The sequence below is a fragment of the Monocercomonoides exilis genome (genome assembly GCF_001643675.1).
Source record: "Monocercomonoides exilis strain PA203 chromosome Unknown scaffold34-1095894, whole genome shotgun sequence".
In the NCBI taxonomy this organism is placed as follows: Eukaryota; Preaxostyla; order Oxymonadida; family Polymastigidae; genus Monocercomonoides; species Monocercomonoides exilis.
The window spans coordinates 118,064-146,053 of NW_027150579.1; the positions used below are offsets into that span (position 1 = coordinate 118,064).

Here is a 27,990-nt window from a genome sequence, read left to right on the forward strand (position 1 = left end):
AACATGCCATGCTAAATTTTCATTATTGAAAGAATCAAAATTCATTAGAACGAATGGCACATATCATGAATGATGGCGTCGTCAGGATAACACAAGCAATCAATTCTAAGCAATTCAGCCGCAGCAGCATAAAAAACGCAGTTCGGGTTTTGCGAACAAAAAGTACAATAGGAAGACAGGGGAGACGGCAGGTTATTAACAGAGAGAAGGAAGAAACAGTAATGGACGTTATTAAAATAGACTCCGTTTGTGGAAGCAGTTTGATAATGAAAATAATAAGAAAATTGGTTTGTTAAAGTTTTTTATTGTAACAATTACATTTTTTCTTCAGATGGAAAATGTTTAGAACGACACAAAAGAAGAAAACGAGCCACATATCAAAGTTTCAAATGCTGCGGAGTCCGGGTTTTTGAAGCGGCATCCCGAGTTAAGGAAGAGCAAACCAAATGGTTAAGACATAAATCGGTTGAATGTGTCATGTCAAACCGTGATGAAGCCCTGTTATCAAATGGTAACAGGTCAACACGAAAAAGATCATTACACACCTTCATTTTTATTCAATGTTGATGAATCATCTTTGCGAGTTCCATCTCCTGACAATATTGAAGTTATCCATCCATCTGGATAAAGCGCTGGGTATTGCAAAGAAGCACAAAGAATGGACAACGCAATACTTGTTGCTGTCGTTGCTGCAGATGGTTATTCATTGCCTTGCATCATTCTCTGGCAAAGTGTTAAACAACCGGACGAACTGAAGCCTTTTCTCTCTCCAACTCTGGACATTTGGCCCAATAAAAGTGGCTGGATGGACAAGCTAGATTTCAAGAAATATGCAGAAACAGTTCTTCTCCCTTCCATCGTTGAAAGGAGAAAGCGCATGTCACTGGAAACAGAGAAATGCCTTCTTTTCATCGACTCTCATCCTTCACGCGGTGATCCTTCAATTTGAAAAACTTTCTAGAATATAACATAGATATCGAAACATTCATCCCCCACAGTACTCATTTGCCTCAGCCACTCGATAGAGGAGTATTTGCGACTCTCAAAACTTCTCTTTCTTTTTCATTTGATGTTCTATCATCTGCATCATCGTCGGCTTCGAGAAAAGCAATTGTCGACGTGCTTCCTCAAACAATTTACTCCGCTTTCACTCCTTCTGTCATTAAAAAAGCTTTTATTCAAAGCGGAGTCCTTCATAATACATTCAGTCCGGTTCTTCGCAAACGACCGAAATCATAAAAATATCCACTTCCTTCCCATCGTAACAGTTTTGATTGTTTTGGAAAGTTAATTACAAAAAAAGAACTTCTCGACGATTGGGATAGATTTTTGGGGAGAAATGAAGAAAAGGAGAATGAAAAAGACATGAAACAAATGATAGAAAACGAAAAAGATGAAATGGTTGAATTCAAACATAAAATCAAAAGAAAAAAAAAACGCTCTGTTGTTATTTATGATGACCCAAACGAAGAGGAAAACGAAGAGATGCAAAGAAAACCAGGAAAAAAAAGATAATTCGAAGAATTGATTCTTCTTTTGTATTTTTTTAAATTTTTCTAATTTTTTAACTTCAAAAATTTGGGTCAGAATAAAAAAATGGGTTGGAGTTAAATGATAACCCTATTGAAGATGAAGAAGGAACATCGACCGAATCATAATTATTTTTCCATATGTGCTTTTTTCTATCATCTTCCACAGTTTTTCCCCCTTTTTTCTTCTTCCTTCTTTTTTCTTTTCTTCCTCATCTTCTCCTTCCTTCTCAACCAATACCATCATCTTCACCATAATCCCTTTCAACTATTCCACTCAACTGACCTTTCTGATCATCTCTTTTTCTTCCATCGCGATGGATGCATCAAAACAAGGCAGACATTTTATGTAGTGTGTTTCGACAATGATAATCTTCCCTTTTCAGCAGCTGGTTGATGAACTTTGCAACAAGTGCTTGTCCAACATTGCTCATTTAGCGCTCGCCAAAATATCATCCAACACAAACACCCTCTTCCTCGTCCAACAAAATGGATTGAGTTTCTTCAAAGTTGTCCTCATACTTCACCATTTCCTGATTGGTTATGTCTTCATTCACCCACTTCTGCTTCGTCTCCAAAGGGAAGAATAGACAAGTCTTGTTCCGAAAAGATACTTTAAGAAACGAGCGAAGTGGACGGGGGAAAAGGGAGTGTGGAAGAGGATGTTGGATTTAATGGTGATGTTGAAGATAAAAGGAATCTGGAATGGGAAGGAGGGAATAACGGATTTGTGATGCATATAAGAAGAAGGAAAAAAATAAATCAGAAAAAGAAAAGATAAATATAATGTTTATCAGTAACAAAGAAAAAAAATGAAAGAACAGAAAATAATAAATATTTTTGCTCTTTTGACTTGCACGCCTAAGACGCATAAGCCACATTTCCTTTCAAATGACATTTCCATTCCAAACAGATAGCCTCTCTTTGAATCAATGCTAGCAGTGCTGACTCGCAATGATAATATGGAGGAAGAGGAGAGTGCGTGAATCCACTGATGGAGAGGGAGGAGAGGGAGGGAGAGAGAAAGATAATGAAGAGTATGGGAAGAGGAAAAGGCTGAGGAAGTATGAGTCATCTAGGCCATTCAACCTGATGAAGGCGGAGCGTGAGAAGCAGAGGAAGGAGGAAAGACAATGGTGACAAGAAGAGGCTGATGATACAGCAGCTTCAAAAATTGTCAGCGATGATCAAAACTTATCTTTCTCTTGTTTTCCCTCACTTTCACTCTTGAAAACTTCTTGACATTCGAATTCTGTTTTGTTGCTTTTTTCGTATTCTCTTTCATTTTTGTTGGCAACATCAAAGCGACTCCATGCAAATGGTGCATTCATCAGGCCTATCACAATATCAATGCTATTATTATTTTTAATATTGTTCTCTTCTTCTTCTTTCCCTCCTCTTCTCCCTCATCTCCTTCTCCACTTTTTAATATGTGGATAGTCTCGTTTGCCCGCAGAAGTATCTCCATTCCATTCATGTCTGCTTTCTTCAAAGAGTGACCATTGAGAGATGCTCTAAGTGATTCAACGATTCTGATTGAAGGAAACAAGACAAGCACTTTCAAAAGGAAGATACTGCCAGAAGCTCAATGAAACAAACAAAATGAATGTGAGTTCCTTCACAAATGATTGCAGGTTGCTTTTGAAGCCATCAAAACAACACAAAATGATGATTTTCCAAAAAACGAAACAAGCCTCTTTGGAGACAAATACACATTAAGTTGTATCGCTTTAATATGATAAATGTATTGAAATGAATTCAAGATCCCACATGAGCTTGGTTCTGCATGTTGCATAAATCTTCCTTCTCCATCTCAATTTTGTTCATCTTCGCTCAACTTTAAAATCTTTTGGAATAGAACCTCTTTCAATGCTTGGCTATCACTGCTGTCCATTGTTGCTTCGAGCAGCTTCTTTGGCATTCGGTTTTTAAGTTTCCGAGCTACAAAAAATGTTAGTTGCGAAGGGCAAATCCCCTCCATCCATCCTCCTTCAGCCTGAACAACCCACACAAAAAAGGAACGCATTACAAAAGAATCTCGATGTTTTATGATTTTTATCAATTATTCAATCTTAAATTTTTGCAAAAACCATCAAACACTCTGAAATTGCAGAAAAAGTCATTTCGATGAAGGAAAGCTTCCAGATAACTCAAAATGTGAGTATCGAAAAAGAAAAATAAATGAATGAATTTTTATTTAAAGGAGCATTGAAGTGCACACACGATTTATGAACAAACTGCTCTTTTTCATCTCTTCTTTGAAAAGATCTTTTCAAAGTCTTTTGGCTTCTTCTTCATGTTGTTCAGAATGTTGAAATGAAAATATATTTTTTTTCACATTCTGCACCAAATATGTGGAATATTTCCCTTTTCGTTGAAGATTTCAATCGAAATTTCATTCATCTCAATGATATGAATGATTGTTGGTCCGATCAGAAAGAAATATAATTCTTTCGTATTTTGCTAAATACTTCCAATACCTTTGGCCTCTTTGTGATTTCGATTTCACATTCATTTTCCTTTTAAAAAAAGGATTTGAGTTTGGCCTTTATTTTGTTTTGTCAATTATAAACATGGAAAGTTATTTTTGATGATATTTTTTTATTTGAAGTTTTTAAGCATATTGATCTTTTCCATAATAGAAAGAATGGAAATGCTCAAAAAAGATAAATCCAATAATGATGTTCAGGAGTCTTCCCTTTCAGAGAAATATTCGAGTTTTCTTTTATTGTTGTATTTTATTTGATCACATGTTTTATGATTTTTGATGATCATGGAAGAATTGTTTGATCAGTTGGAGCGTTGCAATGAAGATGAACAAAGAAAGAAAATAGAAGAAATGAATGAAGTGATCGATGAAATGGATGAAGAAGAATTTGAATCCATGTTCACTCCAGTACTGCTCAACAAAATGCACAAAATGTTTGTAGAAAAGAAGCTTTTGATGAATGACGCACTCGTGCTGTTGAAACACTTTGGATATTACAGGGTATTGAAATTCTCGCATGTTTATGGAATTGAAGAAGCTTCGTTTTACGAAAGATTTGAGGAGATGATCATTGATGAAGAAATGAAAAAGAAAGAAAAGGATGAAAAGCTGCTTGTTGATCTGTTTGAATGCTATCTTTTGCTTAACAACCGGTTCAATTCGATATTGTTTTCAATTTGTGTTCCCTGTCTTATGAAAGTTGCATTGAAGAAAGAGGGAAATGAGGAAACACAAAAAGAAGTGGAAATGGCATTGCTGGCCTTGAGCAATGTTCTATATTTAGTATGAGAACCACTGACTTGTTTTTTTGATGTTTTTGAATCTCTCACTTTCTTTAAAAGGATATGGGGCAAGAACTGAATTTGAATGATATCAAAGAGATTATCCAATATCAGCAGGAACATCATAATCTGACACGGCTTGCCTATCAGTCTGTTTGGCAGTTTTTAATTTATCGATTTTTCAACGACAAAAGGTTGGAAGATGCTATTGCGAATGAGCTGCATTTAGCGAGAGAAGCGAAAAAAGAAATGGAAGAACTGATGATTTATGTAGATTGGAAGAGAACAGAAGAGGAAAGAGAAAAAGAAACAAAAGAAGAACTTATTTTATTGAGATGGCTCGAAGTATTGAACCTTTATTTTTCTAAGTGCAGATTGCGGAATGAAGAATTTGTTGGACTTGTTGGAAGCATTGTTCGGGTGTTTCGAGCAGCAAGGGATAATTACAAAGAAATAAGCAATCAATGCGTTTATTCATTGAAAAAAGCAGCAGAAAGCAGAGCTGGGAAAATTGATGACTTGCTGAAAAGTGGTTCTATTGATGCTGTTTTGGATGAAATTCAGCAACAAACAATGAATGACAGAATTGTGAGTGATCTATTGAGTTTTTTTATGGTCGTTTTATGGAAATTGGAAGAAAAGGAAAAAGATGAAAAGGAAAAAGCGAAAAGAAAAGAGTTGAAAAGAAAAGTGTTTGAAAAGATGGAAGAAGAAGGATATGAAGATATCATCATCTGGTTAGGCCATTATATTTACTGTAGTGCATTTGGCGATTTTCAGTTGATTAAGAATTGTTTTGATTATTTTGTGTTTTTATAATTTTTTTGCATAAACATTCACTTCATCTTTTTGCATTTCCATTTTTTATTTTTTGTGCAGAACACTCATTCACTCAACAAAATAACAGTCATGATTTGCAAAATAGATGAAAGTGCTTTTTCAAAGAATATCAAGAATTTACAAGAAAAATGAACATTTGAAAAAAAAGAACATCATCAAAAATAAGAAATAAGAAATGAAAAACAAAAGAATCAAGCTTGTTGAATTTTTCTATGTGCTTTGTGAAAAGAAATATTTTCAACTTCAAAAATACAATCCAATATTCGCAAAACTCATTCAATAAATAAATTTCTGAGTTTGAAAAGCTGAAATGTTCAATGCAAAAAATGGAGGATAAGGAAAAAATGTAAGTTTTTTCACCATTCTTTTTATTTTTGGCTTTCTAATTGAAATTCCTCCAATTTCCTCAAATGCTCACAAAATAATCACAAACATCCAACGATAAATTACAATTATAATAACCTTGAAAAAACTCTAAAGTTTCAAGAAAGCACGTTTTGTTATCTTCGTATCCTTCTTCTTCCATCTTTTCGAATATCTCCATTTTTATCTTCTTTCTTTTCTATTCTTCCACTTCATCTTTCCCCCTTTCTTTCAATTTCCTTAAAAAACGTGTAAAAAATACCAAGCTTTCATATATCATTTTGTCCTTAAACGTGCGCCTCTGAAACACTTCCAAAACAGCACAAACATCTCTTCCTTTTAACAAGTCATTAATTTTCACAATTCTATTTTGTGTTGCATTTCTCAAGGAACAAATGCACCAGCTGTAAATTTCTCTTTCGTTTTCTCTTGCTGCTCGAAGAACTTTTACAATGCTGTTGATAAGTCCAGCAAGTTCTTCATTCCAAAACCGACAGCAATCTAAGAAATCATACAATGTGTCGAACCATCTCTTGATAAAACGCACTTCTTTCGCTTCCTTTCCTCCATTTTCCTCTTTTTTTCTCTCCCAATTCACGCACTTTGTCAGCTTTTCCAATTCTCTTTAAACCTCTCTTGCAAAATACAGTTCGTTCGCAATAACTTTTTCCAAAGATCGATTGTTGTGCAATCTTGCAACCAAAAATTACCAAGCAGACTGATATGCAAGGTGCGTCAAATTGTGATGTTCCTGATGATATTTCAGAATCTCTTTGGTTTCAGTAAAATACAGTTCTTTTTCAATTTTCCAATCAAAAAACAAGAAAAAAAAAAAAAAAACATCAAAATTGGAAAAATGTTCTCAAACCTGATATCCAACATTGCTCAATGCAAGAAGAGCCATTTCCACTTCTTTTTGTGATTCTTCTTTTTCCTCTTTGTTCAAAGCAACTTTCAAAAGACAGTGCACACATATTAATAATAATTCAGAAGAAAACAATGTATTAAGCAAAAGATAGCATTCGTAAAGATCAGCCAGAAGCTTTTCATTTTTTCCCTCTTTTTTCTTTTCTTCATTCATTTCATCAACAACATCATTTATTTCTCCGATTTTCTGCTTTTGTTCATCATCTGCATTCTTTCTTCAGTATTTTCATAATCGTGTGCACTCATTCTTCTTGTTGAAAAAAATAATCAAAATAAGGGGCAGAGCTTGATTGGCAACAAAATAAATGAAAATTCAAACATCGTTTGTTGATTATCTGAAAAAAAGAAAGGGATCTAACACAAACTATTTTGATTTTGCTTTCAAATAGACGTGCAAAAGAAATTTACACTAAATCACAAGGATTGGCCGTAAAAGTCAAAGATAATAATCTTCAGTTTCTTTTTGATCAAATCAACAAAAAGTTATTCGAAAACTATTCTTCTAAAAAAATTAGTGAGTTCATTCTTTTTCAACAAGCCATTTTCTCCTCTATTAGGAATTGAATTTATTTTTCTTTTTTATGAAATAGGAATTCTTTTTGAGGAGATTTTTTTCAACAGGAAAATCAAATTCTTGAAGGAAAAATTTAACTTTTTTGTAATTGAGAAGTATAAAAATGAAAAAATCATCACACATTGTGATTCGTTTTGATTTACTTTCATTAGTACTAATATTTGCTTCTATTTCGAACAACTCATTGGATTGCTAAAGACCAAAAGAAACGAATTTCAGAAAATCAAAATGAATCTGCAGTACAAAAGAATTATCATATCTTTGCAATATAACACGAAAGAAAACAATCAGAATGGAAGAGGATCGAGGATAAATGATTCATGGCGAAAATGGAATTATAGATTTGGAAATTGATAATTTTAAGAATAACAATTTGGCAAGTTGCAACAGAAAAGATGCAGATCCTCGGGTTTTATTGTATTCCAACATCATAAGATATTTTGTTGCTACTTGGTAAATATCAAAAACTATGGCTGCCAAAGCAACTTTATTTCAGTTGAAAAGAAAGTTCGTGAGGAATACAATGAAGACCCCCTTTCTTTTGAGATTAGTGCAGAAAACACTTTGGAGAGTTTTTTGATTTCCAATCTCTGCAGTCAAGATTGCAACTGAATTTGAATTTGTAACTCAAAAAGAACGAAGAGACGCTCGAAAGGCATTCTGATCCACATTCTGAAGAAATTTTTTGAGCAAGCTCAATCTTCCTTTCACAATCATGAAACACTTTCATTGACTTTGACGATATCAGCTGAACGCAAAGGTGTTTAATGTTATTAAGAATCCATTCAAACACCTTGAAAGCCCATCCTTTTTTTTTTATCAATCTCTCTTTCTAAAGAAATACTCATTTTATTGATTTGCACTGCAACTTGTTGAATGCTTTGCCTTTGGCGTCATCTTTTTCGCTGAGCTCGCAGTCCATCATAACATTCCCTTCAACTACCGTTGTATTCTCCGAAGAATGTGTTTTTCACAGAAATTGGAGCTGATATTATTTAAAATGGATTCAGATTCTTCTGTCAGACACGAAAACAGAAAGGATCCCATCATTCACGTTTCAAATTCTTCTTCTCAACTTCTTCTGCGAATATTGCGTGTCAAATCTGGTAATTGTTATCATCATCATCTTCCTCCTCTTCTTCTTCCTCTTCCTCTTCATCATCATCATCATCATCATCATCATCTTCTTCTTCTTCTTCTTCTTCTCCTTCTCCTTCTCCTTCTCCTTCTTCTTCTTCTCCTCCTCCTCCTCCTTCCTCTTCTTCTTCTTTGCTTTTTTTCCCTTTAATAATTCAATTCTTTCGGAATTCTTCTTTGCTTATTTCGCATCATCTGATAAAGATGCAAAACGTGAGGAAATCAAAAAACAATCACAATTCTTCATCATTGCGTGAATGAAAAGCATCAACAGTCAACGAGATGATGAGAGGGGTGCAGAAAAGAAATGTGAATACGAACATAATTAATTGGCTGTCCTTCGACAACGTTGAGGAAGAGAAATGGGGGGGGGGGGGGAAGTTGTCATTCATTCAGTTATTCTCATGTTGCAGATGATGAGGCTGATTAAATGCAATCATTAATGATTGGTGCACAAAATCCAATAAATCATTCATTTGCATAAAGATGGGAGTATGATAATGAATTTGTTGAATGATGAGGACAATTAAAAATAAAAAAAAGAAAAAAATGGTGATTTTTTTCGATGCGAGTAGCGAAATTGAACCAACCAAACAAAAAAAATGATAATTGCCTTTCTCATTCAAATGGCAGATGCTTTGAACAAAAAAATTCCGAGGCAACTGGCCCAGAGTCTGTGATAAGCAATTGGCATCTGATTATTGATCGTGTTGTTGTTGCTCTTCTTCCATCTTTTGAAGCAAAAGCGGAATCAAAGAAAGAATTCCTTCGTTTTCCATAGCTCTCTAGCGGAGTCCAAGAAACAGGAAAACCTTATAAATAAAAATGTTGTTTTGGTGGTCCTCTTTTTTCATCGAAATTTTGCCTGTTTTGTGATAAATATCCTTCCCTTGATATTGTCAGTTGCTTTCCTTGAACAAAAAGCTTCTCCTTTCCTTATATTCCAAAACACTTCATAATTATGTGCAGATTTTGTCCTTCACATAACACCATCCTCTTTTGTCTTCATTTAATAAAACATCAGTTGAATTTGTTTTCACCTCTTGCACTAAATAAAAATCATGTATCTTGCGTAACTTCATTTATTTCCCAATGGCTATGTAATAATCTGCTCCATTCTCATCGTATTGCTCTCCAAAGTGGAGATTGGCCATTTCAACAATAACTCACATTCCTGCACTTTCGAAAGGATACAGACGGAAATATCTTCACAATCAATAGGACTATAAAAATCACATTCATTATATCTTTTTGTGTTTGATGAAATTGTTGTATTCTCCTTGGCCATCCAATTACCTAAAATAATCAGGCAGAATTTCAAAAATATTGCATCTCCACCATTGTCTGTTGTCACACAGGAAATAATATTCTTTGTTCTACAGGTAATGTTCATTCACGGATTTCTCAATCAGTGAATGGAATATTCCAGTTTCAAGATGAAAATTCGATCACGGAATCCATAACAAATAAAGAAAAAATTTAAACGTTGGTTTTCTCGAAGCTAGTTTGTCAAAAACGCAAATGCAAAAAGTGATGGTATGAACACATATTTTTTAAGCTTTTTTAAGTTTAACCTATTCATCAATTTCTTCAATCCAATCAAATGAACTTTCATTGTGAATATCAAAATGGTGTTGTTTTCTGAATGAAAATTTCTACAAAAAATCTAGGAGACAGACAACACAAAAAAGTTCAATAGTGTGCATTCATTGTTCACGAAATTCTTTTTGATTGGATTTCTTTCTTTTTTTTTTTTTGAAGAATTGTTTTCTGAGCTGGAAGGCTACACCGAAATTGAACAGAAGCAGAAAATGCAAGAAATGAATGAAATACTTGATGCAATGAACGATAAAGAATTTGAATCAGTTTTCACAGAAGAACTGTTCAACAAAATTCACAAAATGATTGAAGAAAAGAAATTGTTATCTGGAAATATAGCCATGTTGCTGAAGCATATGGGATATTGGAAAACTATGAAAAGCGTGTATGTTAATGGATTTAATTGTTCATTGCTTTTCGAAAGATTTGAGGAGACGATCGCTGAAGAAGAGAAGAAAAAAAAAAGAAAAGAATAAAAAGCTCTTGGTTGATCTTTGTGAATGTTATTTGATGCTCTCTAATTGTATTGTTTCAACAGATATTGTTTCAATCTGCGTGCCTTGCCTTTTGAAAGCTGCATTGAACAAGGAGGAAAATGAGGAGATTCAAAAAGAAGTTGAAATAGCTTTGTTGGCTTTGAGTTGCATACAAACAGAACGTGTATGATCATTTATGTTTCATTTTTGATATTGCTATTATTTTTCTTATTTCTTATCAGTTTGTTAAAAACGAACTGTATTTGACTGAAATCAAAGAAATCATCGAATATCATCAAGAACATCGCAACCTGACACGGCTTGCCTATCAATCTGTTTAGCAATTTTTTATATACAGATTCTTCAGTGATGACAGTTTGGAAGAAGTTATTATGAATGGGCTGCATTTTGTGGGAGAAGCAAGAAGAGAACTAGAAGAACTGGTTAGAAATGTTGATTGGAAGAAAAATGGAGAGGAAAAGAAGAAAAGAAAAGGAAGAAGTTATCTTTTTAAAGAAATGGCTCAAAGTGTTAAATCCTAATTTGTTGACATGCAAATTGTGGAGTGAAGAATCAGTTGGACTTATGAGCTGTATTGTGAATGTATTTGAGGCAGCGAAAGAGAATTACAGAGAAATAAGCGAAAATTGCATTGAATCATTGAAATATTCAGCGTATAACAATACAGTGAGAGTTGAGGATTTACTGAAGAGCAGAGCCGTTGATTTGGCCTTGAAGATAATAATTCAATTTGGCACTTTTGAAAAAATTATTAAGTACTCTGTGGTATTTTTCCGGAATATTTGCATGCAATTGAAGGGAATGAACATTAAGGAAAACGATGAAGCCAAACGAAAAGAGGTGAAAAGAATGATGTTTGAAAAAACGGAAGAAGAAGGATACGAGGACTGTATCGGAATGCTGAGTCAGTGAATGGCGAATGTTACGTTACAGAGTCAGTATTATTTTATTTAAAATTTCAAACATTATTTTGTGTTTTGTTGATTCATGTGAATTTTTATTTGTTCTTTTCCTTTTTTTATTTAAAGTAGCAAAAGTCGAAAAAAATAGCATGTTATGTCTCACAGGTCTGCCTGAAAAAATGAAAAAGGTGATTATGAATATTAGGACATTTGCATATTACCAAAACGTTCAGAATATTTTTCTTGTTTTTTCATTTATTTTTCATCTCATAGAAGCAAAAGTACAATATTGATCATAAACGATGTGAAAATAAATAGTGAGATACATATCATCTTTTTTGATAAAAAAATGAATAAATCTCTTATCAAAGAATTTTGAAATATACAGATATCGCAAAAAATACCGGACAAAAATAAAAAATAAGGTTCGATCAAAAAAATGAGAGCAAAATAATTTCAAATACATACGCATTTCATCGAAAAATATTGCATATTTTGTTAAGCTTGAAATTTGATGAAAAATGATGTCTTTAATAATTTATGGGATATTTTTTGGAAAACAAATTGATTCAAATTGCAAGTTATTTAACAATAGTGGCAAAGAACTTTTGAAATTGAAAGTTATAAATGAAATATTTTCTAAAAAGTTAAATTTGCGTACAGAGAACAGGTAGTATTGTTTCATTTTTATATTCTGATACAAAATTAAATAAACAATTTTCATCGTTCGAAGGAAAATGAATTGTGTGACAACTGAAAAATTCTTAAAGCAATACAAGTTTTTATTGTCGTTTTCATTGCAACAAGAATTAAACAAAATGAAACGAAATTTTTTAACATTTGTTTTATGAGTCAATAAAAATGGATGTATGTGATCAATTTTAACTGTTGTAATCTGAAGGATTTATCTGTTTGAAGATTTGACATCTTGAAAATGAAACAATCAATTCATTAAAATGTGTTTTTCTATCTGATAGAATATTGAAGTTTTGGAATACAGTTGGAGAGAAAACATGTTGTTGAAACAATCTATTTTGCATTTCTGCATCTTATGAATCATTTGTTTTTTGTTATCGAAACGTTTTGCTATTAAGTCGATTCATTTTTTGTTCAAAACACGCTTTTCTCAATTGTTGATCAAAGTGAATCGAATTCACTTTTTTTTGAAAAATAACATCTGATTGTTAAAGCATTTGGAAGCCATTCAGGTTTTTCATGATAATAAATAAGGAAAAATTGTAATGTTTATATTCGCTTAAAAGAAAAACACAAATATTCTTTTATAAGTTATTTACACTTTTTTAAAAAAATTCGTTTGAAACAATTTGATGTGTCAGAGAAATGTTTCAAATGTGAAAAAGAGCAAAATAAAATTATCTCATCTCACAAATTGTCTATCTTTTGAAATTGAAAAATTTTCGACATGGGTCATTCTTTTTGAAAAGTCGCTACAGATCAAAAAATAGAACCATGAAAGTTAAAAAAAAAACACTCCGTTACCATTATACAAATGAAAATATTAATCTTTCACAGTGATGTTTGTTGGCTCATAACAAACTTCTTTATGAGAAGATATATTCTTTTTCAAAAAATTATGTATCAAATTTTTTGATCAAAATATAAATTTTTGTTTTTCAATGAAAAAGGGTTTCACTTGATTGAACTCCTTTGCAATTCTAAATAAATAAAATAAACATGGTGTATTTCGATTATTTTTCCTGATATACTAAATTTTCAATGTTAATTCATAATTTTATTTGAATAGTATTTTTCTTTGTGTATTGCATACCTAAACTTAACATGAAAGTGAAGATAGAACGCATAAGGAAGATTAACATTAATAATGGATAAATAAAACGGTTTTTGTTAAACTTTGGTATGAACGTTTCATTTTTCAATGGATTATTAAAACTTTCTTTTTTTGCTTGATAAGTTTCCAGAAGATAGTTAACATTTATAACATCAATTATTTATGCAAATTACAATGCAAAAAATTTATCGTTATCTTAATGCGGAAGCATTTCACAGGCTAGAAGAGGCTCGATGATGCTGTGTGTGGGAGTGGCGAATAAAGCGTATTTGCAAAAGGATTTTGCAATAACCGATTTTCCTTGACATTCCACAGTTATGGTGGAGGAATTCACCTTCAATTGTTACTGAAAATCCCAGCTTCTTGATATCCTTTTCATTCGGAATAAATACAGCCAAGTGGGGAAGATATATCTTTGTTTTTTCGCCTTATCTGGAAGAAATTGCAACTTCAAGAAAAATTGCACGTGCCACAGCCTCTTTAGATTCTATTGACAAAGTGAGAGGATATGACAATGGAAATACGAGTTTAGCAATCCCTCTGTGCATGTATCTCCTTTCAAACCTAGAAGAAATATATGTGAGCAATATTGTTGCATCAAACCATTCACACTGTGGAATTGTCCAATTCCCCTGAATGATTTTGAAGCAATAACTCACAAGGCAAACAGAAGAAAAGAAAGTTGTTGTGAATGGAATGATTTAGATGAGCGATGAATTGGCCTTAGCTGGACAGAAACATGAAATACGAGGAAATGATGATCAAAGTGGCTGGACAGTCTCCGATTCAAGTGAAACATCCAATTCAGTGATGATCACAACAAGTGTTAAAACAATCTTTTCAAAACTTATCTTCTCTTTTCAATCTTCTCTCTCTTCACACTCTATTTTCGTTTCATCGTATTCTTGTTCGACATCATCTCTCTTCCTCCTCTTCTTTTTCTTCTTCTCTGCCAAACACGATCATCTGAACACTGATTAGCGGGCGATTCTCTTGCACACACACCTCTTCCTTCGTCACCGTCCACTTAACACACTGGCAACATCACCCAATCACGCTCTCAAACACACTCTTCTCCTCCAACCGCCACAATATCATCGGCATGTCCACATCCGCTCGGTGCAGGTTCTCCTTCTCCAGAAACTCCAGCGACATTTCTTTCCCTCCTCCTTCGACACATCACACCAATCTCTCCGCTCTGCCTCCAGCATCCTCCATTCTGCTTCCACCATCACCTTGTTCCCTTCCTCTCGGCTGCTGCGCACAACAGCCCCGGCATCACCACCTGCGCAGGATAATGCACAAACTCCCCACTCCTCGAGAAATAAAATACATATTGCAGCATCTGTGTTCCACACTCTTCCAGAACAATGCTCTATGTTTTCCTTGCACAACCAGTTTGAAGCGGGACCAAACCTACAAGAAACTTGCATCCTCACATCCACCAACCTCTGCGCTGATATCGTACTCAACAACACCACGTATTACACATGCTCCAGAACTGCATGCATCTTATCTTCCTCAGCATTCTTCCTCGCCTTCTTCCCTTTCTCATTCACTTTTCACACTTCATTAACATCAAACGCAAACTCTTGCACAATCATCTGTTTCATCTCCGCGAGTTTGTCTTGCCCATATAACTCCAACTCTTTCTTCTCTTCTTTTTCTTTTCCTTCTTCTTCTTCTTTCTTTACATCGACAATCTCCATATCCTTCACATACAGCATAGTTGCTGTGTTTTTGCTACAAATTGCAGAACTTCCTCATCGTCCGATAATCTCAAATTCCTTCTCCATAGAAGCCGGTCACATACTAACATCTTTAAATCCTTCTGAAAACTCCCCAGTCGTAAAATAATCTGCGCATTTTATCGTATTTGCTGGCACAAAAGGAAGAACCCTCACACACCCACGAATATCATGTGCTATCCCTTCTTCTGCTCCCGCAAGCAGATTCTTCGCATTATCTAGATAGAAATGGCTCCGCTCATTTAAATCAGTTTAAAAAAACGCTATGTGATGATATTATTTCTCTATCAACTTCTTCGAATGTTTCACCTCCTGAAACTTCGCAACATGCGTTATCTCTTCCTCATTACCTCTAAAAGAAATATTAGCACATGCAGAAGATAAAGCAGCAGAAGAAGAAGAAATAAAGGCATAATACACTTTCTCTGCCACCATCTTCAACAACATCGGAACACCCATCTGAGCATCCGCTGAAAAAGCGCGGACAATCTGCAATGGCCCACGAAGTATCGCAACTTCATTGATCGACCGGCACATATCATTAGACTGCCTTCTCTGAATGAACTCCTCTTCTGCGCCGAGCTTCTTGTCTAATGCGTTGAACGATTCCTGCTCCTTCGCTGTCTGCACCTCTGCCTGTCTCACCTCTTCCAACCCGGTCAGCTGCGTCTCGGTATCAAACGCCCCGCAAACACTCGACCAAACACATGCACAAGCTTCATCGCTGTTCTGTTGACCAGAATCTTCTTTTCATTGTCTTCTTCTGCTTTTTTGTTTACACCTTTGTGTCACCTCAAATATCTCTTCCGATGTCGTTAAAGTTGTGACCAAATCATTTGCGTTTCTTTCCAACAGATGCTGCCACTTCACAACACAGCTTCCGAAGATGAAAAGGGATATCTGTATTTGCATGACTTATCAGCTCCTTTCGACCTATTCAGATGCCGCAACCAAACTCACACTTCTCTGCTTTTCCTCGAACCCTTCTACAAGCGTACAAAACTTATCAGTCAAGTCTCTCACCTTTGCCTTCTTTATTTTTACACCATTCCTAATCCCATGTGGAACCAAGATCTCCAAATACTCCAGAGCCAAATATCTCTTCGTCGTTGAGCCTTAGCCAGATCTCCGCCATTTTACCAGTACATCCAGCCGGCTTCTCAAAAGCTGCATGTTCATCTCTTCCAGCACTTTCATCGTCTGCCCATATGCAATTTGCAGCGCTTTCAACCGCAGGATTTTTTTGGATCAGTGCACAGATCGTCAATCCACACCTTATAGGAAAACCACAAACATACCGATTTTCTGATAGAATTCTTCTTCTTCTTCTTCTTCATATTCTTCAATGAATATTGCATCATTATCAAAAGAAGGAAAATCCAACACTTTACTACAAACTCAATCGCAAATTAAACCCCAAAGCCAATCTTTGCTTACATCTTCCTCTTTCATTCTTCCTCCAATTGGTTCAGAAAACTATTAATCCTTCTTCTTCTAATTTAAATTTTCTTTTTCTTTTTCTTCTTCTTTTTCTTCTTCTTCTTCTTCTTCTTCTTCTTCTTCTTCTTCTTCTTCTTCTTCTTCTCCATCTCCATCTTTATCTCCATCGCTTTCTTCTTTACTTTCTTCATCATCATCTTCTTCTTCTTCATGTTTCACTCAGCTCAAAAATAACAACTTTCTTGCCCAACTTCTTCATCGAATTTGCCTTTTCCCTCAATTATTGTCAAACGATCAACTGATTTTTACAACTGCTCCACATCTCCAGTTATTTCAATTCGACTTTTCATTAAAGAAATACTCAAACACTCATATTCTTTTCCTACTGTAACATTCTTATTTCTCACGTATCCCAATGTAACACAGCAGGCACGCAAAGCGAGTGCAGAGTACATCATCTGTGGCAGATGACACTCCGAGGAAATCACTGTCTATTTCTTCACTTTCACAAACATCAGCCGAGCCCAGGCGCATCCACAATCAGCAGCTCCGTCGCTTCTTCCTGCTTCCCCTGATTCTCTTTGATTCATTCCACAAACTTTCTGTGCGCTGTCGGATACCCGCCTTGGTCCTCATTCCCATCACCTCCCTCTCTCCCTCCATCTTTGCATCCATCTTCTTCTCCCTTTTCTTCTCCCTCTTTGTCTCCCTCTTTGCCTCCCCTTTCTCCTTCCTCTTCCTCTTCTCGCTCCTCCAGCACAGCCAGCGCAATCGCTGCTGGAGACAGAACCACATCCTCCATCCTCAGCCCCGCTGCCGACAACCCCTTTTCTTCAATCTTCCCCACTTCACACACTGCAACCCCTCGCCCCATCACTTCCTCGTCCAGTTTCACCTCCACACGCCTCGACTGTGGCGATCGCCATATTTGCAGCGACGGGTCAAACAGATCGTAGATCGACGGGAACGCATTCACACCTACCGCTGCAAAGATCCGCTTGCTCCCCAACTTCGTTCCCACCGACGCTACAAGCGACGGAAGCTGGGCAACTACCTGAACTGAAAGCATCACAGATGTCTCCACATCGTGGGAAGGTACATTATCCCCATATATCACCACCAGCCGCGCTTCAGCATATCCCTTCAGTGTCTGTTGCTCCCTCAGCAACGATATCTTTTAATTTGCATTCACTTCAGCCGCTTCAGGCCCACAATCCGCAGCCTTCTCTTGATGTAATTCATCGCTGCTGCCAACGTGAATGATTCCGCCACCTCCGATGCATCCGAAGAGTCAATCGCACGAGCTGATGATGAAGATAAAGATGAAGATGGCTTATCATCTCATGCTTTTGTCTTCTCTTCGCTCCTCAATCACAGAAATAGCAAAGAATACATGAGTGCTTATCTCTCTCTCGAAAAAGAAGATGTGACGATGATGAAGAAGAAGATGGATGCAAAAAGCGAAGAGACAACTGACGCACAATCCGGTCCGCAAGAAGATTTTTGTTTAAAAGGCTTTGTAATTGAAGGTTGCTCCAAAAACTGTTCAAAAGCAATATTTGCATTCAAGAATGATGCATCAATACACAACAGAGAAGAGATGTTTTAAATAAAGAAATTATTGAGGAGGACTTCTTCAGATGATGAATTCAGTTGAAATGATATGATACATAATGCAATTGTGGAAATGAAACAATTCAGGATGTGATTCATGATTTGAATCAAAAATTATGAAACAAGTTCATTTTTTTTAAATCATTTCCATATGCTGTACAATGAAAAATTGCTTGTCACTTTTCATATTTCAGCATTAATTCAAACTTTAGTCTATGCACTCAACTATTAAAATACAATTCAATTTTTAAAAGCAATGAATTGACGAATTTTTTATAATTATTAGTTTTAAGAATTTTATTCCAATGCAAGCTTTTTTTATCTATACAATTTCTAACAAAGTGAAATGGAAAAAGTAATATTGATATTCAAAAAATAAAAATGTTCACTCAAATGGATGAAGTGAAAAAACGGAAAATAACTTTTCATTATTGTTTGTCTCTTATATCAACAAAAAGTGCATTTTCCTACAAAAGCATGATAAAAAAATAAAAACTTCATATGATGCTGGTGTTATTGAAACTTAATATTTGTGAATCAGTGTTATAAACAATAATACAAAATATTTCTCTTAATATTTTGGGAACGGAATGATCAAAATTATTTGATCATTTTTGATCTCTTTTTCAGATCAATTAAACGTTTGCGACTTTTCAAAAAGAATGACACACATTTCTGCGCTCTTCCTCGTTTTTCTCGATAGCTTTTTCGCTGCATTCTCCACATGAAACATAATCATATTCCTTGAAATAGAATTAACTTCTTCTTCTTATTTAAACCTCTCAAACTTCTTCTTTCTTTCCTCTTCGCCTCAATCATAATCACCAGATCAACCCAACTACTCATCTATTATCTTCAAAGCTTGAAAATAGCTTTTCATCCCGATCCTCACCTTTTCAATAGCCAACTGCTCCGTGACAAACAACGTCTTTGAACTGCAATGCCAACAAACAGCCGCTGACAGTGTGTGTATCTCATTTGCTTCATCTGCCTCTACCAATACATTATCTGTGAGCTAAACACACTCTCTGGATGTTGCGTGAACGAGTATATGACTTTTGGAGGAAGAGGTGGAGCTCTCATTATTGAGTACAAGGATGATTCAGAAGTGTTAGAATCCTTCTTTATTATAGCATATTTCGTGTTTTCAGCCAACAACGTGAGTATCAGAAGAGATACGTATTTTGTGAGTGAATCCATTATTGCTTATGCAAATGAACCCTTATTTGCCTTCATGAAAAGCATAACTCAGAAAGCCAACTCTATTTTTGGAAATGAGAGAACTGAAGTATTCGAAGAATGGGATTTCGATTTACTCACATTTATCGATGGATAAAAAACTGAGTAGGTGAACATCGTTGGAACATTTGAAGTCGAAAAAGAAATATGCATTCTAAAGCATGTGAAGAACGCATTGAATATGAAACTAAAAATAGTTAATTATGCAAAACTGTTTGAACATTTGTGCTTGAATTGGAAAAACTGGTTAATTTTGCATAGATGTGGGGAAATACAGAATAAACTGCTTTGAAGATTGTGTTCGAAAATCAGAATGGCTTTCTGGAATGTAATTTATTGGGATTGTTATGTCATCTGGTTTCAGCAAAATAATCTTGTCAGTGATTGAATAAAGCACTCAAAATGGAGAGTTGCACATGATAAATTATGAGATGAGTATTATTGGAGGGAAGCAAATCACAATTAATTGTTTTCTGGAAGAGAGTTGAACAGTGGTTGTTTCGATTTCAGAAAAAATCATTCGTTTCACTAAAAACAGTTTTAGTTTCTTTTGAAATGTGAATATTGACAATAGGAAGGAGAATATAAAATGAGATTAATTAACTGAATTAAGAAATGATTGTGGACTGCTTGGTGTGTTATTGAAAGCTTCTCAAAAATTTGAGTAGACAATCTGTCTTTGTCTTCAAATTTTCATTTTCTTTTCCTCAATGTTTTGTGGGCAAAATTATATAAAAGAGGAATAGAATTACTTGAATAATTACTAAAAAAATAAAATGCTTTCAAATTTTAAATTATATTTCTTTGAATTTAATGAATGGAATTAATGATCTCAATAAAACAACACTATTTGTCCGTTCTTTTCTTTCATTCTTTAGCATTGCAGACGTTGTGCAATGATGAACAAACGAATTGAAAGGTTGACTTAATTGATCACTTTGCGCTCAATACCGTCACATTTTGTCGTTCCTGATAAATTTTCACAATTTGATTATAATTTTGCAAACAATAACGTTTGAATAATTTTTTTATTCATTATTTGTATCATCCTTCAATGTTAACTTTACACATTCCATGTGTTTATTCTGATAATCGTCTTTTAATGTTAAAATCTCAGTTGTTTTTTACTATTGATCTTGAACGATTTTTGTGTTATCTATAGTTTTTTAATGTTTTGTCGAGTTGTCATACAAACTTTTTTGTGAATGTTGTCTTTTCTCTGAAGATCCAAATAATATGAGTGTTGCTTTTGATGTTTTTCATTTTTTTTTCATGTTGCTGATTTGAATTTAGCGATTATTGATATTTCTCTGAGAAGTTGTGTTGTTCATATTCATTTATAAGAGATAATGATTTGAGTTATTGTTTATTAAAAAATTTTTTTGATGATATCACTTCATTCTATTTATCAAATAACAAATATGTTTATAAATTGATGTGCATGTTAGCTTGTTCCTCAGCTATTTTTGTCATTCAAATGATAAATAAAATACAAATATAAGATCCATTTCTGAAAAAGGAATAATGAATTTAAAAGAAAATTTCTTATGGGTTATGCAAGAGATTGTTGTTAAACATGTTTATATATGTTCGTTTTGTGCGAAATAATGATATTGAATGCATGTTTGTTGGAAAGAATTGAAAAGTTCCAGAAACCCTTTATAGATAATGTTGTCCGGTATTTTGTGCGATGTCCGGTATTTTGTACACAATCTATATAATAATATATTTATAAAAAATTAATCTCTTATTTAATCAATCCGAAGTTTCAAACTGCCATTTTCATTCAGACATCAATTGTTAATTTATTACAAAAGAATGATATGTCAAAATTTTTTTGGAAAGAAACTTTTGTATAATTTTTATATTTAGAAAAAAATTTCATATTTCTCTCAAATTTCTGTTCACATAGACCAAATTTTTCTGTCATGGAAACAAATTCTTGATAATGATATTCTATTCATTCTCATGAAATCTGGTGAGCGGAAACAGAAATTTGATCGAAATATGCAATTTTTTCTTTATTTGAAAATTAAACAAAAGGAACTTTTTTAAAAAAAATTAAGACATGTCATCTATTTTTTCATTGCAATTATTTCATTCACATTGTTGCTCTGATTTTAACATTCAACAAAAAACCAGAAAAACGAAAAATCGTTTATTATTTTCTATCGAGCGAATAAATAAGCACAAGGAGCATGTTCGCTCCTTGATAATGACTATTGTTAACAATTTATGGGTAATTTAAGATCAAACTTCGCCAATACTCACTTTTTCAAGAGCATCATTGTCCGCAGTCGGAATGGAACAAGAACCTGTTTGACTATCAAACAAAGACGGCGAGGGAACGGATTTTGATCTGATGCAGAGAATAAGAAGAGTGGAAAATATGACGGAAGAATTCGCTTGGAGCGGAACATGTCCGACTCAGTCTGGAGCTACGGGGATGCTGCCAATGAGAAAAGTGAAAAGGGAACGAGCAAGGAGAAGAAGCAGATCGAGATCGAGCGAGTCGGAGTCGGACGCAGAATATTGTGATCTGATCGCGAAGCGGAAACAAGGAAAGCGTGAGAGATTGCTTCGTTCAGTTAGCCGCACGAGGAGACGGGAATATGAAGAGGATAGCGACTGGGATTCTGAAGAGCTGGGAGCGCTGCAAGAGAAAGAAGGAACAGAAGACTTTACAAGAATTTTTCCCAGGGAGTGGTTGACACCCCGGAGACAAGCGAGCGAGTTGAGGAAATTCATTGAGTTCTGTAAGGCGGGATCCTTACGAATGAATGAGGACATATTGAATACGTTTATTCCGGAGAGCGAGAAGGAGTTTTTCACGGGACACACAGACACAAGCTGGAACGCACAAGCTAGGACAGCTATTACAACAAAAGGGAGAAGAGACTCACCAGAATCGATCCGAGCAATTGAATTCCTCCAGCCTGCTCTCGAATCGGGCTTCGAAGCAGCGAAAGTGATCGCCGCACTCACTGTGAAGGAATTGGAGAAAGCGCACCTCATGGAAGAGGAGAAGGAACGACTGAGAAAATTGTTTTGCGCATACGCGCTTATCGCCGACTGTATCTGCAGAATTAACTTATTGAAAGTTAAACCCCAATCGGATTGGGAAAATGCGAAAGGCTTTTTAGAAGGAGGAATGTCAAAGGAAGTGCCGGAGAACCTGGAAAAACTGGTGGAGAGCACCAGCTTTTTTCAAGCAGAAAGAGATATAACAGGATTCGGTGCATCTCCCGACTCCACAATAGGTTGTGAGCCTGCAACGGCCAGAAGTGGACCCCCGAGAAGATACAGTTCGGGAAGGGGCACCCAAGGATTTGTATACAGACAGCTCCAAAAACGCTGCTTCGACGGGTGCTTCATGAATTTCAAGGAAAGAAGGAGGTCAACACAAGTCTTTCCACAGCATGCCCCAGCACCAGTTGGGAGACTTGCGCCGGTCGCAGTTCCCCTTCCCCCAGCTCCCCCGAGGATACAGGGAGGATCAGCAACAGGAACAGCTATTGGATCGAGCCAATGGACCTGGAAGAAGCGAGGGGGAAGGGAGTCGCGCAAAGGCGCTTGACAGAGAGAGAAGAGAAAGCAGCACTTCGCCGCGAGACAGAGATGGACAGAGTGCTGTCAAACTCCGAAAAGGTGACAAGACTACAAGGAGTCCCATTCAATCGACAGATAGTAACAAGAATGGAACTAGCAGAAGTTTGCGAGAACATCGAAGAGGTACTGAGCCCATTCCATCGAGAAAATAGAATAAATCAAGAAATCCCAAGAGACTACGAGATGGGAACATGGAGAGAGAACACAGAAGGAGACTCCGTAAATTTCAGCAGGACAAGACAGAAGAATGATCGGAAATCCGGGAAGGAGGAAGAGAAGAGAGTCTTGAGAGCTTTTGGGACTGTTATCGAATCCCCAATTGGGAGCGCCCTGGAGGAGAGCTGGAAGATAGCTACTGCAGATACTCTCGGAGGGAAAGAGACCGCACATATCCAGACTTGTCAAAGGACACCAGAAGTGAGGAGTTGCGCAGCAGTGGGACCACCGAAGGAGCCACTCCCTGGGAGACTAGTGAACAGGCTGAGCGAGTGGAAGAAGATTGGGGGAGACAAGCTAGTGAGCCGTGGTATAAGAGCTCGATGGAAAAGTCCCCAATCCCCAATCTCACTGGAGGAGAGAAGACACAGACAGGAGTTTCGGGGAACAACGGAGACGATGAACAGTTATTTATCCCTCTTGGAGGAGGAATTGAAGGACGAAGTGGTGAAACCCATACATGAGTCGGAGGTGAAGTGGTTCAACCCGACATTTATGGTCCGGATGAAGAACGGAAAGTGGAGAAAGATCCTGGATTGCAGAGCTCTAAACGAGGAAGTGCAGGGAAAGCATTTCAAGATGGATTCCCAGAAGACAGTGGTGGAACTCCTGGAGGAGAACGATTGGATGACCACTCTGGACATATTGAGTGAGTATCAACATGTCAAAGTGGACGAGCAATTCAGCCCCTTCCTTTACTTCAGCTTTCAAAGTCAATGTTACGCTAACGTAGGGATGCCATTTGGGGCAAAGGATGCGCCCAGAGTTTTCACGAAGATAATGAGACGGGCGGCGTCAAATATCAGAGAACATTGGAAGGTTAAGCTGGTGATATATCTGGACGACATCCTCATCATGCACCCAGACAGGGATGCTTTGAGATCGATCTCACAGGAGATAGCCCAGTTCCTGAGAAATCTGGGCTGGATACTGTCGGAGGAGAAGCTGAAGCTAGAACCCGCAAGGAGCGTGGAGTTTCTGGGATGGCTGTGGAACTCAGAGAAGATGGAAGTGACGCTCCAAGAAAGGAAGAGAGTGCTGCTCTTGGAGGATGTGCGAAAGTGGATAGCACATGCAAAGAAGAGGAGGATACAAAAGACGAGGGACTTAGCAGCACTCCTCGGGAGGTTAAATTTCGTGAGATTACAACACCCACCAGCGAGCTTGTGGATGAAACGCATGCAATACGTACTGAGGCATGCAATAGCCCGCGGAGGCTGGAATGGAACGGTGATACCCAACCCAATGATGTTAGGAGAACTAACACATTGGAGGAAAACTCTGCGAGAGAACAGACCAAGGAGTCTGAGGAGAAGGAACAGACCAGCAGAGCTAACAACGGACGCTTCGGAGCTGGGATGGGGTGCAGTATTAACAATACCGACAGAGAACAAAGAGGAGAAGATATATGTCCACGGGAGTTGGACACTCCAGGAGAGCACGCTTGCAATCAACGAGAAGGAGTCCAGAGCAGTGTTGAGGACTTTAGAAAGAAAAGGAGCATGGCTGAAAGAACAGGAGATAGATCATATCTGTCTGAGGACAGACAATATGTCCACGAGATGGACAATCCAGAAGAAGAGAGGAGCGCTATCACTCATTCCAACACTGAGAGCACTGGAGAAGAACCTGAACAGTCTGGACATAACAATACTAACGGAACATCTCCCGGGAGAGCTAAACACAAAAGCAGATGCACTCAGCCGGATGGAGAGAAATCAGGACTACGCACTGAGGGGGAAGAAAGTCGCAGAGATATTACAATTAGTCGCACCGAGAACACTAGATATAATTTCAGAATCGATTGCGCCGGTGCCCTGCGGTTGTGCTTGGAGACTATACTCTCTGAGAAGGTAGAAGGAGTGATTGAGCTGTTGTTGAACAAGATAGTGCTAGTCTGTTATTGAGAAGCATGGTGTTAACATTTCTGGAGATGAGAAATGATTACTAGAATTAACTCCCATGAAAAATAATTAGCGTTCGACTGGAGAGGAAAATACATATACGGAGGAAATTTTTTCAATCTTGGAGAGATAAAGTTGGGGCAAAGGACATATCAACAGCAATATTGACTATTCAAAAGAACGAAAGGGACTCGAAGAGAACGCTGTGAAGATTTAACAAGTCTTGGACAAGTGAAGTATTGATGATACTTACCCCCTCACAACTAGAGATGCCAAATGGATTATGACAGAGTTTACCGAAACACTCTCGAATACGAACCTCTCAAACGGAGTGATTCATCAGACAGTGCGGAAAGTACTGGAGTTCATCAACCTTTTTAGAGAAACCAAGATTTATCAAAAGGACATAGAAATATTTCTAAAGACTTCTGTGCGGGATAAGCCGAGAAAGGGAAACGACACAAATCGATGTGGGACTTTCCAATCATCACGAAGTGGGCAGAAGCCACCCATGAGAAGACGGACCCACAGACCCTCCAAAGGAGAGCTCTCATCCTGACCATGATTTTCGGTGCTTTAAGTCCAGCAGAGCTGGAGAGAATGAGAAGTGATACAACTTTATTTAAGGACGAGTTAGTCCAGACACAAGTACAAACAAAAACATCAGGGGAAGAGACGGTTAAGGTTATCATAAATAAACATCCAAACCCACGTATTGATGCTGTTGCAGCGCTCCAACGTCGGATGGATTATACTGAGACGACGTTTCAGAGTGAACATGTGTGGTTTGATATAGAAGGGAGTAGACCTGCAAACCTACAGAAAATTCAGGAAGAACTAACAGCTATTCTGAGAGAGAACGAATATCCCGAAACTTTCACCGCGTACTCGATAAGACACGCAGTGATTACACACTTAGCAATACAAGAAGGAGCGGACTGGAAGGCGATCAATGCTTATGCGAGATGTGCGCCTGGTTCGAGAGTGGCCCAGGAATATTATTCCGTTAAACCGGTGCAAGACACGAATTGGATCCTGGAGACAATCTGTGGATCAGTACCCCAGAGGGGAGAAGATGACAAGCCATATAAGAGTGGAGAATCGAAGGAGGGGAGGCTGGAGATAGCAGAGGCAGATATGAAAGATTGCTCCGAGGAATTACCAAAATCTGGTCTTGAAGACGGGAAGAAACCTACGAGAAAGCGATCAAAAGGTGGAAAGAAACTACTAAGTGAAGAAGGAAAGAAAAGTGAAACGGTTCAGTCACGAAGCTCTACACCACGACGACCAGGCAGTCAGAGGACACCCTCCATAATCCCAAATAATATCTGTGAGCTGATGGGAGAAAAGGATTCAACTCCGCTGAAGAAGAAAGGCAAAGATCGGAAGAGGCGTAGCGGAAATAGAATTGGTCAGATGGGGGATTACAATGAGGAGGCAAGGGCTAGACCGATGTCTCCTCAAAGATATCCCAAGAGGGAGCGGGTGTAGAGCAGGAGGTTTGCACCACTACACGCACGCTCTCAACTCATCCGCCGCACTAGAGCGTGCTAGGAAAGGGGTTTTAGATCACACATACAGAGATAAAAGGGATTTCGAGACTCATTATTGAGGAGCAAACCTGCCACTTGCGTTCGCAGATTCGCTCTATTGTGAATTAAAAGAACGCAGTGAGACAGGTTTTCTCCGAGATAATACAAACGCGGATGGAGAAACTCAAAGAGGCTGGGTGCGAGGAAAAGCGACATGCTAGTGAGAAGATGACGAGAAAAAAGGGGCGAAAGATTCAAGGGAAGAAATAAAAATTAACCTCCAGAGGTCACAATGGTGCATCGATAACCTGTATAAGGAAACAGGGAATAAATGGAAAGTGTTAAGAATAACTCTACTCGTTAAGTTTATGGCGAACAAGTGCAAAGAGAAGAATTAAATATTTATTATTCAGTGTGTGGTGAGTGGTTACGCTCTGCGGGATTAACAAAATCGTAGGAGGCAGAGTACTGCACAAGCAGTTTTCTTTTCCACTCCTCGCATGAGCGAGAGCGGTTTTTCTTTCTGCTCCGTTTGGAACACTCGCCTCACCTGATCCCTGCACGAACTACAGGAGATAGCTCCGAGGTGCAATGTCCCCTACCCTCTGATCTTCGTGGCCAAGGTGAAAAATGCGAAATCCGTGGTGAAGTGAAGCGGACAATGCAATATTTCATTTTTGCAACTCTTAATGTTATTGTTTGTATTTTTATCTCTCCCTTTTTTCCACGTCATTTTTGGGAGTGCGAAGTTCTCACTTTTACAACCAATTAATTATAAACAATTCTCATAATCCAGGAGAAAACATGCTTTGCTTCTGAGTTCTATCAAAATGTTTGAAATGAGAAAAAGTGTAAAAAAAACAAGTTGAGAAAGTTTAAAACAAGTTCAACTTATAAAAAAGAAACGATGTATTATGATATGAAAGCTTAAGGCTTCCGAGAAAAAAATATTCGCTGGAAAAGCAGCAAGTCAATTATCAAAACAAAAAATTATAACAATCCTCGATCTTTTTGAAAAACATGAAATATTGGAAAAAAAAAACAAAATATGGAAATTAATACAATTCAAACAGTTCGGTTGACTTTATATTTTCAACTGGCTTGTGCATAACTGTTGGCACGACAAAAAAGGAAAGGGTCTTAATAAAAAAAAGTCAAGAAAAAATTAAAAACCTATGATAAAGTGAATGAATCATGTGAAGAAATAAAAAATAATCGCATTAAGTTTTATTCACACAAA

At 36.7% G+C, this 27,990-nt stretch overlaps 6 protein-coding genes across 6 annotated transcripts; 4 read left to right on the forward strand and 2 right to left on the reverse strand.

The window, feature by feature from the left end:
* The first annotated feature begins 4,166 nt into the window (after positions 1-4,166).
* Positions 4,167-5,730, forward strand: MONOS_8807 (uncharacterized protein). The gene is made up of 3 exons (XM_067879248.1): positions 4,167-4,246; positions 4,310-4,800; positions 4,860-5,730. Exons 1-3 carry the CDS (start codon positions 4,177-4,179, stop codon positions 5,616-5,618), a joined length of 1,320 nt encoding a protein of 439 aa, XP_067724058.1. The 5' UTR covers positions 4,167-4,176; the 3' UTR covers positions 5,619-5,730.
* A 9,742-nt stretch (positions 5,731-15,472) lies between these two features.
* MONOS_8808 (uncharacterized protein) lies at positions 15,473-16,108 on the reverse strand (the record flags this gene model as incomplete). The annotated part of the gene is made up of 2 exons (XM_067879249.1): positions 15,473-15,920; positions 15,978-16,108. The coding sequence occupies 2 exons, from the start codon at positions 16,106-16,108 to the stop codon at positions 15,473-15,475; spliced, it is 579 nt and encodes a 192-aa protein (XP_067724059.1).
* A 139-nt stretch (positions 16,109-16,247) lies between these two features.
* On the reverse strand, positions 16,248-17,705 carry MONOS_8809 (uncharacterized protein; the record flags this gene model as incomplete). The annotated part of the gene is made up of 2 exons (XM_067879250.1): positions 16,248-16,470; positions 17,236-17,705. 2 exons carry the CDS (start codon positions 17,703-17,705, stop codon positions 16,248-16,250), a joined length of 693 nt encoding a protein of 230 aa, XP_067724060.1.
* A 4,173-nt stretch (positions 17,706-21,878) lies between these two features.
* Positions 21,879-23,066, forward strand: MONOS_8810 (uncharacterized protein; the record flags this gene model as incomplete). The annotated part of the gene is made up of 1 exon (XM_067879252.1): positions 21,879-23,066. The coding sequence occupies one exon, from the start codon at positions 21,879-21,881 to the stop codon at positions 23,064-23,066; it is 1,188 nt and encodes a 395-aa protein (XP_067724061.1).
* A 119-nt stretch (positions 23,067-23,185) lies between these two features.
* Positions 23,186-25,221, forward strand: MONOS_8811 (uncharacterized protein; the record flags this gene model as incomplete). The annotated part of the gene is made up of 2 exons (XM_067879253.1): positions 23,186-24,133; positions 24,184-25,221. The coding sequence occupies 2 exons, from the start codon at positions 23,186-23,188 to the stop codon at positions 25,219-25,221; spliced, it is 1,986 nt and encodes a 661-aa protein (XP_067724062.1).
* Positions 25,222-25,686: 465 nt separating this feature from the next.
* MONOS_8812 (uncharacterized protein) lies at positions 25,687-26,709 on the forward strand (the record flags this gene model as incomplete). The annotated part of the gene is made up of 1 exon (XM_067879254.1): positions 25,687-26,709. One exon carries the CDS (start codon positions 25,687-25,689, stop codon positions 26,707-26,709), a length of 1,023 nt encoding a protein of 340 aa, XP_067724063.1.
* Positions 26,710-27,990: the final 1,281 nt, after the last annotated feature.